General features: G+C 36.6%; 1 protein-coding gene across 8 annotated transcripts in view; it reads right to left on the bottom strand.

Moving 5' to 3' along the window:
• Positions 1-13,441, bottom strand: part of GPSM2 (G protein signaling modulator 2) — a 28,285-nt gene that overhangs the window by 9,794 nt on the left and 5,050 nt on the right. For 5 of the 8 annotated variants that reach the window (XM_071751009.1, XM_071751014.1, XM_071751015.1 and 2 more), the window contains exons 2-5: positions 7,424-7,731; positions 1,844-2,065; positions 661-796; positions 33-175 (exon numbers count right to left, since the gene is read on the bottom strand). In XM_071751009.1, the coding sequence (XP_071607110.1) occupies positions 33-175; positions 661-796; positions 1,844-2,065; positions 7,424-7,485 (563 nt within the window). In that variant the 5' untranslated portion in view covers positions 7,486-7,731. Of the gene's footprint in view, positions 1-32; positions 176-660; positions 797-1,843; positions 2,066-3,687; positions 4,090-7,423; positions 7,732-13,441 lie in introns of those variants that run through there. The other 3 variants (XM_071751013.1, XM_071751016.1, XM_071751017.1) reach the window with 3 other exon arrangements.

The following is a 13,441-nucleotide window of genomic DNA, read 5'->3' as shown; positions in this document are numbered from 1 at the left end:
CTCAATCCCCAACATTTAAAGCTACTACTTACTCGTAATAATTTGCAGCTTTTTGTAACGCATTTTTCACATCATCTGGAAGTTCCCCTGGATCATGAGTCCCAGCACTAGCTACATTTTTCCCCTTGGAGTGATACACATTTCCCAGGTTATATAGTGCTCTGGCTTCTCCAACCTAAACCAAAAGTAAATATAAGGTATTTCTTTTTTTTTTTTTAATGCTTTCAAGATTTGTGTCACAAGTGCTAGTACAGTCCACAGATGGGGGAAAAAAAGTTTGCTAACTCACTGTCAACACATGCTCTGCCCATTCTGAACATGTTCTGATCACCCATCTTAACTCCCACCCAGTCACATCCTTCAACTTGTTTAGTATAGTACTTCCTTTTGAGGTGCAAGAGATGTAATAATACCTGGGGCCAATTATCATTAAAAATTCAATTTACAGAAAAAAACAGTCCAAACAGGATAATATTAGTCTGGATCTATAGTCTTCCAGGTGCAAACGGCCATCTTACAACTAACAGTTCCTTACTGTCTAGGAGAAGTAATTGAATATTCAGTATTTACTTCCCTCTGAAAGGTGGTACACTCATTACCAGTACAAGGTTCAGTAATATGTATTAGCAGTTTACTTACAGATTCCTAAGCAACACTTACCTTATCATTAAGCTCTCTGGAAATATCCAGATGTCTTTGACAACAAACAATAGCTTCTTCAAAATTCCCAAGTACCTTTAAGGTGTTGCCCAGATTCCCACTGGCTTTAGCTTCCCCCAGTAGATCTCCAATTGTTCTAAAATTGCAGAAATAAAGCACTCAATAAACAGTGTATAATTTGAAACCAAGCAGATGATCCATGTATGGTAGACAATTAGAAGAGTTTATTAAAAGATACTATAGCCTTGTAAATGCATATGTATTCAGTTCATTTTATATCTAAATTGCACTCACCTAAGTATTATTACAGTTAATTTTATTGGTGCTGTTTGTGCAACTGCTAGTATTCATGGCATGGATCATCTATTTAACATTTTTTAAAAGCCCACTTTTAGAGAATAAACAAGATTCTCTACAAAGAGAATAATGAGAAGATTCCTAATGATTATATGGAAAGACCCAGCATTAGAAAGAGAAGATTAACTCTTTCTACATTTTACTTGACTTTCATAGTCTTGTATTATTTAAAAGACATACTGGTCTCCCAGAAAGCTCAGAGTTAATTTGACGTTTCTATGTTTTAAATGAGACTAAGGCAAAAGACTGGCACTGAAGCACTCAGACTGTGACACTTGGGGAATAACGTAACAAAACAAGTTCCTGTGAGGTAACAGCACTTGAGCAGTTTAAGGCAAGGGGACAAATAGATTTGTTCCTAAATTGAGGTTAAGCACATTAAGTGCCTGTGTCTTTTATTAGATCTATACCAAATCATTAGAAGTCAGAATCAAAAATAGCATATGAAATGCACAGAGGTTTTAGCTGTCAGATAAACATGAACAAGGCCTCTAGTAACTGAAAGCCAGCTCTGGAAACTCAGAAATACTGAGTTTTAGAAACAGTGAAGGGTAAAGAAAGGGTGAATTCAAAGAAACCACTTAATTATCCACAAACCTGGTGAGGCCTCAGTCAGTCCTAGGATTATGGGGCTAGACTGAGTATTAGCTGACAGGTTAAAAGGCAAGCAAATCACCTGCCAGACCCCCTGGCCCTCTGCAATCACTCCATTCACTCATTATCTGGTGTTAGTAGCAGGGTTTGTAAGGAAAATGGACAGGGAGCTCCTCCTTGGTACAAAAGTGAGATGAAAAGGAGAACATGGTTAAGGAAAACACAAGATTACCTTGCAAGAGTTAAATCATGGTGATGGTATTCCAAGGCCTTTGCATATTCATGCAGGTAGAAATAGGCATTGCCTAGCTGACTGTAAATAGCACTGAGTGTTTTTAAATCTTCAGTTCCAACCTGAACAGCTGCTTCAAAGAAAGAGACACCAGCTCGGCAGTCCCCCGCTTTGCACAGACGCTCACCTTCCAAAGCCAGCTCTAGACAGGAAGCCTCCATCCTGCACAATTTAAGTGAAAGGGGAAAATGTTGGCTCTAAATATAGAACTTTGCCAAACAGCTTGAGTTCTGAAAAGGTTGTTTTACTCAAAAGGTCTCTATTTGTTTAGGACAGGGAATCAGCACCGCGGTAAAAAGAAATGAGATTGGCACTATAATATTACAGAAATTGAAGCTGAGATAGAAATTGCAACTTCAACAGTGATGGGCAAACACATTACAACTAATTTCTTCAACTTTTTTTTTTTATTTCCTAAGTCTCAGGAGACTTCCTAAGTCTCTTTGTATGAGGACAAACACTGTTTTGTTCTCATGTAGCACCTGTAGGAGCCAAAATTGTGGTTTTCACAATCTAGATAATTTCAAAAAGGTAACCTAACAATCCAGCTATTTGAAGCAAATACGGATTTTGAAAAACGTAAGCGCTTCTATTTTTAGATTCATGCCCTACTTACCTGCAAAATGTCACACATAACAAAAATATTAAAATTCAAATATTCCTGTTTACCACAGACCATGACTATTTTTCCCAAAGCTGTTGCTTAAGTAATTCAATACGCCTTGGCTCATCATAATTTCCTATAGTGGCACTACTATGAAAATTCTTAGTGTGAAGAAAAAATATTTAGATTGCATTAACAACAAAATGTACATCAATTCAAGTTACTTATCTGAGATGCCATCAGATGTTCCATAGGACACTAGAATACTTTTTAACTACTGTGAGCAAACAATTGTGTAATTATACAGGTACAAAATACTGCAAGTAAAAAGGTGACATTCATGAATTAATTTAAAGCAGAATTTGCAGAAGATTGCATTTTGAATAACGAACAGTGAATACACTGAAGAATTGCAGCTTCCAAAAAACATTCATATGTATTTTTTCTCCTATGAATTCAGATGTACAAAAGGTAACATTTCAATAAGTGTTATCAATTATAATACAAATATTTCTGACTTTCCAGTTTTAAGATGCGAAGGAGGAAGAGGAGAGGAGAACGAGAAGGAAGGAGACTTCAGGTTCTTGATCTGGAAGCAATACAGTCCTCTTGCTTTTTCTAGATATATGTGTTTTTAAAAGCTCACAGAAACACCATCATTCTACTTGAAAAAGAGCTTCTTAAAGAAGAGTCATTCTGTGTTTAAAAAGTGTGTCCTAATATTGCCAAAATTTCTATGCTGTTTTGAGTTTTTCTTCAAAAACAGTAAATATAAGGGTTTGCACTCCAAAACAGAACTTTATGTAATTAAAGATATCCTCATGATATCATTTGATATTTACCTGGTTGTAAGAATAAGCTTTTTAGTATTCTATTACTAAAACTGTTTCCCTTCATATGCACAGATCAGTAATAGCAACAATCAAATGTTTGCTGTTCCAAGTTATTTTAATCACAGTACCAGAAGACAGCTGGTTTTGACAAGACATAGTGATGAAGTATTTAACATACCTGCAATGTCTACACTTCTTTTCTAAATCAGGGAAAAATGTGTTATACAACAGCCTACTCAAATCTGAGCAAGAAGGAAGTATTTTTGAAGAATCCATTGACTTTCAAGAGCAGTAGACTGATTTGTATAGTAAGCAAAATAAGCTACCAACACAAAATAGTACCATACCTGTTGGTCTTTGACGTCCCACAGTTTAAGCACAAAGAGATGACAGACATGTTTAACTTTTGCAATCAAAACCACTGTATGCTTGGTAGTTGCTAAAGATGCAGACAGCAAATGATAGCTCTGGCATGAAATTCTTCCCAGGCCCAACTTCCCAGGTTGGATATCCATAACACATGCACTGTATCTAAGTTTGGAAACTCTTCTCAGAGAAGATAAAGCATTCCTGTTTGCTAGAACACACAACCTGTTTTTTATCACACAGTGCATGTGTTGAATGGAAGACAGAAAAAGGCAGAAATGATTAAGTACAGTTAAGTACAGGCAGAAATGATTACACCATCAGCAACTGAAGGTTTAAGACTTAAAACAATTCATTAAGTAAGCTTAATCCTATCCAAAGAGGTTCTCTCCGGGCACCTCAGTTAGCTGACATGTCCAATTAAAGTGATGGCTACAAACTATGGTGCTCCTTAGTGTAAAGATTTAGACCATTACACAATCACATTAATTTCTTTAGATTGTAATGAATGACTTAAAAGAGCAGAACTTTCAGCTAAATGTGGATGTGATATAATAACAGTCAAAATGCTTTATAGTGGACTCTGGTTCTGTAAGTGAATTTAGAGCACTGAAAAATTCATGGTTTGATTTGCAACTATTTTGCCTCTGTAACCTAATCAATGAGGAAAAGGCACAGCTTAAATAGGTGCAAGGATAACACCAGAGAATGCCATGGACTGGTAATTTTCCTGATATACTGAATTCACATAATTTCACACCGTGTCATAGACTGCCAAACACCAAGGCAGAATTACCATTAAGAACTTGAAAAACAATCTTTTCACTTTGTAACCCTGGCATAATATAACTTCTAAAAATGAAAGATGGGTTTTTTTCATACAGAATATAAACAGCTATGATGCTCAGGCTTATACCCAGCTGTTATTATTAGCTGTTAATAAAAATTAGCTGTTATTACACTGCTTCAATTCAAGCAGAATTAGAGGAAGTAAATAAAATGGAAAAGATGTAATTGTTAAGGAAAAAAAGAAACCAAAATGGACTACTACTCTTGAATACAACTCTAGGAGAGCGGTGTTAACAGGCTGCTAGAATTTGTAGAACAGAGCTGTAATTCCATTTGGATCCACTCTTACTGACCTTCTACAATTTCAAAGTCTAAATAAGCTATGAAAAAAAAAAATAAAAGATAAAATGAAATATTTATTTCCACAGCTGCCTCTACCCCATATAAATATTTATTTCCACAGCTGTCTCTACCCCATATAAATATTTTATTCACCTTATATAAGTGCCATGAAACCTTTGCTAGGCTTATCCATCAAGTACCAAAAGTGGATTAAGAGGTTTGGGTTTAGTTTGTTTGGTTTTTTCCCCTCCATTACTTAAGGGACTGTTATGAAAATTAACACAACTTTCTTTGTCCTTTTTTTTTTTTTTTTTTTAATTATTTTTTTTTAAGATTTACATAGGTGTTCTCCAGCCAAAAAAATTATCACCCCTTAGAAATGTTTTAACTGTCACTACTAATGTTTAAATAGCATGTGGGCAGACTAGAGAGGGCTAGGTTATCAATGTTTTAGGAAGTCACTAAATAGTTACAAAGAGAATATGAAATTACTTTGTCTGTTTCCAAGGCTGAATTGAATTACTTACTTATTCAACACCCGATGGCTTAACAAAAGACACACTGAATCCTCAAAGATGGGAACAAGGCACATTCATCTGTGTATTCCTAAAAAAATTCTGTTCCTGATAAACAGGATAATGCTCTTCCACTTATTACTGTGGAAATATTCACACCAGGCTTCATTTTGTTACTCTGTTTATAGTTGTCTGGACCTGTTCTCTGGAAGGTTGGCAGCTCCTGAATAATTTCTCATTTGTAAAACTACCTCTTCCTTAACTGTGCCCTAAGCTTTTTACCTTGCCTGGCTCCTTTTTTTTTTTTTTTTTTCCCTTTCCCTTTTCTTCTTTTTTCCTCCTCTTGTTCTTATCCAACCTTCTCTACATTCTCCTTTGAACTTTTATACTTAAAAGAAGATACACCCTATGCATATGCCTCCACCCTAGCATCCCTGGTTTTTTCCTCCTATTTGGAGTCTCCCTTCCTTCAGCTGTTCTCATTTTACAATAAAGAACAGAAAACTAATAAGAAATAAGGCAACAGCAGAAGGCAAGAAGACTCATCAATTTGTACAATCTCTGAAAACAACTTAGTTGTTTACTCTTTACTTTATTCTGTTCCCCCTTAAGAGTACTTTTTTGCTATTGAGAGGAAAAAGGGCTGCCATGCAATTTTCCATGAAACATGTACACCTGACATACCTAGACACAAAGCAAAAAATATATCTCTAATTCAGATGCATAAAATGAATAATGCCACAGCATCCTGTAATAAATTCCTGATTCCTTCCCCTTCTTCTTGGTTTCTAAGCATAATGCTGAAGCATATCACCACACTGACCACCCTAAACAACTGAACTACACTTTCACTGCAACACCCTGACTACTCAAACTAAGTCTGATAAAGAACCACTCACATACACAAAGAACCACACACCTGAATGCTGGGTTTAGTTCCAGTCAAGATAAAAGCAGTCACAAGTTTTAAGTGTATGAATTTAGCAGGCCAAGCAAGACAAGCAGCTTCTACAAATACTCACTCTATAGATCACATTTATTAAAATAAGCACTTTATTTTCAGTCACTAAACAACAGAAGAGTAAAAAATAGTTTCCTTCCACCAGCATAAGCATTTCAGTAGCTGTTGAAGTGGTACTGGTCAGCTACAATAGGGAGAAAGAAACAGTTTGGACAGTAAAAAATAGACCCATAGTAAGGTAAGCCTGGGACAATACCTGTAGGTAGAAAATTTTAAAAAATGATAAATAACACCACACACCCCGAGTAATTTGTGGCCCCAGTAATTTGAGTGAAGGGAGCACACACCAAGAATCATGCTTTTTTTTCTTGTTTTTTTAAAAGAACCATTTCAGTGTTCTAGTGTACCTTCCTGTTGAATGAGCTGTAACATATACCCTTCCAAACACCAGCTATCCAACTACCACACACTACACAATGCCTCTTGTTCAGGTTCATTAGAGGGAGTCTGCAATGCTAACATGTTGTCCCATGTTTCCAAAAGGAATCTCAGAATAAAAATTATTAAAGCTGTCAGAATGGAAAATACATACCCTCTTGACTTACAACTCTTAACTTCTGTAATTCAAGTTATCAAACCATTTCTATCAAATTTCCTAATCTGAAGCAAGGAAAATAGTGCTCTAGGTGACAGTGCACCTAAAAATTCACCATTCCTAAAAGCAATAATGGGACAAATACAGAGAACTTTAGAAGACAAAACCCAACAATTGCATATGCAACCCAAAAGCTGGAAGAAGAGAGCAGCTTATTACGATGCATGAATCATACTTCATATCAAGCTACCAGAAATACAAAAAAATACAGATAATCATGTATTTTTCTGCAAACCCAAGCAGTTCCAATACTATAGAATCATGTAATTATACTAATACTATATAACAAAAGTTAATTTTCACAGTTCAAAAGTCAAAAAAAGGAAAAAATGTTATTTTAGCTTTCAGTTTCAATAACATTAGTAACAGAAATACCACATCATTTGTTGCAACTTGTTTAGTTTTCTATTACTAACAGCACTTACTCACCCACACTGAAATTAATACATTCTTACCTGTATCGCACATGAAAGGAACGATCCTCACGCATGCTTATCAAAACATTATTTTCCTCCATTGAATTTCATTATCAGTAGAGAAAATAACAGTTCTGTAGTAGGGTTAAGTACTATGGTGAATTGTTGTCAGAACACCATTCCAGTTAGTATATTAATAAGTTGGAGTACAGATATCCTAAGCTCCTGTTGAAAAACTCTTCTTTATCACTAGGGTAAGGAGGTCACTCTCAGACACATCTTAAACCTTCAGAAATGTGTTCATGTTCTTTCATCTCTGGCCCTCTAAGCTCCATTCAGCTGCATCTCTGCAAAGGGAACACAAGATGCTTGGCTTGAAGTCTTATAGTCAGTTAATAACTCATAACCATTCACAGCTGATGTAAAAGCATAAAACTATTCCTACCAAGCAGGAAGCATCAATCACAAATGGGAAGCCAGAGCCAAAGCCTTGTACACACATATTGCAAATTCTGTAGGCAAGCGAGAAAGCAAAGAAGGTCTAGCAAAAAACACCACACTTTTCTCCTGGAAACTTCCAGTAGTTTGCCCTTGTTGGTATTCTTTGACCTCATGAAATTCCAAGGAAAAAGCTTAATGGATGAAAGCAGCAGAATGAAAGGCACAATATTAAACAAATCACAAACTGCTACACATGTAAACAGTGCTGCTGAAACTCTGACAGTTTGCTCAAGTTCCACTGCAGTCAGAACTGGCTGAAACAAGCCCATCAGGAGATCACCCATTCTGGACATCATCCCATCCAGAACATTATGAGCATAGAAGCCAGCTGAGGTTTAAGCTCTACTCCCCTTTAACCTCCCCAGTCTCAAAAGAAAAGGGGGAAGGTATGACAGTTAGGGATTCTGGGGGGTTATTTTGTTTTTGTTTGTTTGCTGTTTCAGTTTTGGTTTGTTTGGTTGGGTTTTTTACGCTGTATTGTTATATGAGCTCCAAACTCTGATTCAAAGGGATTGCAGCAGCTGGCCCCTGAGCTGTAGACATGTTTAGGCTGGCAGGGTAAAGTTTAACATAAAAGAAACTCTGTATTCAAAAGTTTACCCACTTCTAAGTATAATTTTAGTAGAGGAGTTGACATATTTATTGCTCAGAATTAAAATTACCTTCCTTTGACAGTAAACATATAGTTGTGCTATTCACAAATATTTCATCAAGAGACTGCAGAGATGTCAAAAGACAAGAGCAGAGCTCAGATTTAAAGCTGTCATCAAAAGAAAATGCAACCCACTCTATTTCTGTCTATGTAGGTGATGTCTTTTCCTCTCAATAGTTTTATCAAGCACCAGCTCTGAAGACTTGCTTCCTAACATAATCTGCCTTTACAGCACTCTTCCAACAGACCATCCACATTCTTCCAGTCAAACAATTAGTTTGCCCTTCCATGCTCATCATTAGAATTCTCTAGCATCAACAGGTGGGTGTGGGTGTATTTTTGCAATTACCAAGTGTGACACATACAGTTTACAATAGCATTGCAACCCACACACTAAGATGATTGTGTTACAAGTGTTCACTCTCCAGGAGTTTGTCCAAACCTCGTATCAGGTAACTCCTACAAGCAGATAGCTGTAAGCCACCCAGTCTACAGCCATCACCTATGAGCATTCCTGGTGCTCAGCAGATGCAAGGGAAATGAATGTTCTCTTCCAGAGATGGAAGCACTCAAGCATATTACTATATGCCACAAACTAAAAAGTGTATACCTCTGACACTGAGCATGAAATAATGATTGTGATAATTTACTTGGGTATTTATACTGTAATTGTGCCTGAATAAATTGTTTTAAGAAGCTTATTTAAAAATAAAAAGTTGATTTTAAGAAGAAAAACAGTTATATTGAAAAGTACACCAGAATGACTAAATTTATTTAAATATCAGCTATTTTTAATGGTACATTTCACATCAGTTGTTTATACCTTTTTATTATCTGAACAGAACTTCTGTCCTCCTACTTAGCCTCATCCTTCAAGGTATGCCACCATCTCCTACCACTGCTCCTGCTTCCTTTCCTCCTTACTGGCCATACAGCACATTCCAGGTCTTGGGAGGGTGACATGGACACACCCAAGTTGGCCAACACACCAATGACCACAGATCCCACAAAAATTACGTGTCTGGCCTTCACACCTCACTTCCTTCACCTGTCCCTTATTAGGGTGGCAACTTATGCCTTCAGCCACACCAACATGTAATCAGTTAACAAACCTAAAGCATATTAATTAGAGCAGTGCACTCAAAATTCAGGATGTTGCATTCAGTTGATGCACCTTAACTATTCAGAACATCTCTATGTAATCAAACCTCTCCTGAGCTGGTGATCAACACAGAATTGAGTCAGAGGACAGAGCAGTTCAGCAGAAAAACTGGGAGAGTAAACAGAAATCAGGAGGTCTGCCCTATTTGCATATCAGTGAAATGGGCTCTCCCCTAAATTTGCATTCTTAATTAAGACTTCACATACCATGAAAAAAATTCGTATTAATGCAAAGCACCTTCTTTACATCTATTCTCTCCACACCTCTAAATAATGTAAAATCTGTATCCATGTTGAAGAGTTGTCTTTCAGGAAAGCAGAAACAGAAAACTGAAGTTATACACACAACTTTAATAGGCACAATTTTTCAATACCCAAGTAGCAAAAAAACCCAACCAACCAAACAAAACAAACAAACAACAACAAAACAAAAAAACAAAAAAACAAACCAAACTGGGCCTCCTTCCAAAGTAGAAAATTAAACTGGTGATACCATCTATACAGTGGTATGATACAAAAACCAACATGACCACCCCTGAAATCAAATAAAGCATGGCAGGGGTTAGGCCATCAAATGTGGCAGCCAGTTTATACCCCGCAATAAACAGAAGATGCACTTGATCAACTCTACCAGGAGAAAACAGTGAGCCACCGTTAGGGCTCATCCCCTCTGTCCATAGCTAGAGCTAAAGGGTCTTCAATGAAACCATCAGTAAAGAACTAACTTTACCTCAGTTCAATATTTGACAGTGTTAATTACATTTTTACATTAAAAAGTCACTTTTTAGTATTTTCTATTAAATTTTTCATTTTAAAATTTTCATAAAATTCACAAAAATTACTGTGTTTCTATTTTTCTATTTTTCATAAAATTACTACGTGTTCTCAGAAAGTAAATGAAGGTTTCATGGCTGACATTTAAAGACAGTACATGTCAATCTTGCCATTAACATCACTGGACCAAACCTGTGATTGAGATATATATATATATATGCTAAGACTTGAAGGAAGCTCATTCTCCCTCAAGAAAATCACAGAAACCAAGACTCCCCTATTTCCCATTCTGATCTGTGTATTTCAAGTCCCTCACAGCAACAATATTTCTTCTCAAATTATCTCTTTCTCAAAAGCTTGGTACACAAGCTAGTTAGTACAACTTCCAGGCAAGTGCTTCATGTTTTAAGACATTTTCCATATCAGAAAAGATTTGATTACATACTGTAAAATTTATCACAATACGAGTGACTAGCTGGGGGAGTGGATCACGCAGACACAAGAAACACTGCACTAAGACAGCACGGTTACTTTTGGAAGCTTTAACTCCTCTCTGGACTGTTTTTGACAGAAGTTCAACAACTGATTAGCTGTCAGCACAGAGAAACCACCTTCAACAATGAACTGAATTTCAGGTTTTACTTAGTGCAGTACCTGCTCTTAAATACTTTTTTCCTAGCGGATTTGTATATGACACAGATCCCCCAGAATTAACCACAGGGCTTCTTTTAAGGGACTGGGTTAGCAGCATGCAATACAGGCAGCATACAAGCACACTTTCCATCATACAATCCATGTGCAGCTCACATCAGATGTTAACAGCTTGCAACTAAGGGACAGGCCAGGAAAGCTGAGGTTCATAAACAACTAAATCAGGCACTCCTCCTAGATGTGAGTCTGATACAGCAGATTACTGAATACTGCAGGCAACCCTAAATGGGTGGGTCTGTATTGTATAAGGTTTGAGCCACATAGGATGTTATTTCAGCAAAATAGGAATCCTACCAACTCACAGCTCCATAAGTCTGGAATTTCACTTATAGAAGTGATATAGAACAGACATGCTAACAGAAGAACATGAAGCTTCCTCACCTTTCCCCATGCCACGTGGACAGTGCTATCTTTTACCATATGAAATCATCAACCCCTTGCTGGAAAGAATAAAAAAATTGTAACTGACAGCATAAGGTTGTGCTGGTGTCCAGGCTGAGTTAGGCATTTTGTTACCAGAACTCACCAATGAATGGCTAAGTACCTTCTGTACAGAATTACTATAGTGAGGTATGGAAAGCTGACTACATTAGCTCTAGATTATTTCATCTCCCTTCTTATCCAGTTAATGACCAAGATTCAGTATACTTCAGTATAACTATCAGTCTTTCCAGTCAGTCAACACAGAGATTATAAAAGAGTAGAAAAATACTAATAATAGGTGCTATGGCACTCATTACACTCCCCCTCCATAAATTAAAATAATTACTAAATGACAAATTATACAAATACTATAATTATCTATCACAAACTCCTGAGTGATCCCACTGATTATACACTTCACTTCTCAAATTTATTTCTAGCACTGTATTTACCCACATGGAATAAAAGGCATTTTGTCCAAGTATTTTAATTTACTCATCAATTTACTTTAAATTAGTCACCAATACGACTGCAGGAGAAGAAATCCCTTAATGACAAGGAAGCCTAAGTATGAACAAAACAGCCCAAATTAGACCAAAGTAGGACTGTAAAAGACCTATATTGAAAATATTAATAATGACATGAAATAAATTAATGTAACTATTGCACAAAACCCCACAACTGCTTAGCAGGATTAAATACATAATTACAAATCATACCAGTTTAGGAAATTTTGTTTCTTAAATAAGCTTTAAAAAGGGTCCTAGCAATGAAATCCTTCTCAAACTTGAGATTATTTTAAAGAAAACACCTAACAGGTGGTGAGCATTTCCAAGTCAAATTTTCCTTACAATGAAGTGAGGACCTGACAGCGCCCACAGCTGGAAATGGATGCATGGGCTTGAATCCAGTGCTAGAGGAACACAGCTCCAGAGCAGAGTACAACATTCATTACCTAATTGCTAATGTCCTGCATTATGACAGACACGTTAACAGTGGAGATACTTATTTCAATACATCCTTTCTAAAATCGTTGTTTGTGGTTTCCTTTATTTCTTTGAGTACCCAAACCAAATGGACACTGCTACATGGTGGGATCTAAATACAGGTTAAGAGAACGTTCATTTCCTATGGCCAATTCCTCTTGATGCTCCCTCCACTCACACCTCTTTTTGGCATAGCAGACTTGATGCCCTGGTTTATACAACATTCTACTGAAGTCAAACAGTAGCCCAGGAACACTTCTCCATGCCCTCAAGCATTACCTGTACATACTGCCTTTTTAAACTCTGTAAATCCTTTTAGTTCATCTTTCCCTCCTGTCATTAATGGGTTGTACAAAAGCTCCCATTAACAAATAAACATTGCTGAGCATTGTTTTCAGTATCGCCCACAATTAGCAACCTTAAAATACAAGAATTCTTAATGACACAAGTTATTTACACCACAGAAGCATCTTCCTTCTCCAAGTCAGAAAGAAGCTTGCATGCACTCTTATGGGTAATTTAATTTTCCTTGTATATGAAACACCAAGCATAAAAACCCCAGATACAAAAAGAGAAATGTGTATCATACCAATCACTGATGTGATTTAAAACTTTCAGCTAAGGAATATCTAAACTTCTGGCAAGGATCTAGTATCTCTATTCACACTACTCACAAGGGGTATCTCTATTCACAGTAAACATGCTATTTTCACTCAGCAATCATATTGAAATTTAAATACATTCCTTAAAATGGAGTCATTAAGAGCAAAAAGAGATGCCAGAAACTGGGAAGAATGATGCAATACAAAAGTGATGAAAACCACATATCCTCATTGCTAGTACATTCAC

This window comes from Heliangelus exortis, chromosome 8, assembly GCF_036169615.1.
Source record: "Heliangelus exortis chromosome 8, bHelExo1.hap1, whole genome shotgun sequence".
Taxonomy (NCBI): domain Eukaryota; kingdom Metazoa; phylum Chordata; class Aves; order Apodiformes; family Trochilidae; genus Heliangelus; species Heliangelus exortis.
This window is presented reverse-complemented; position numbering and strand designations above follow the sequence as displayed.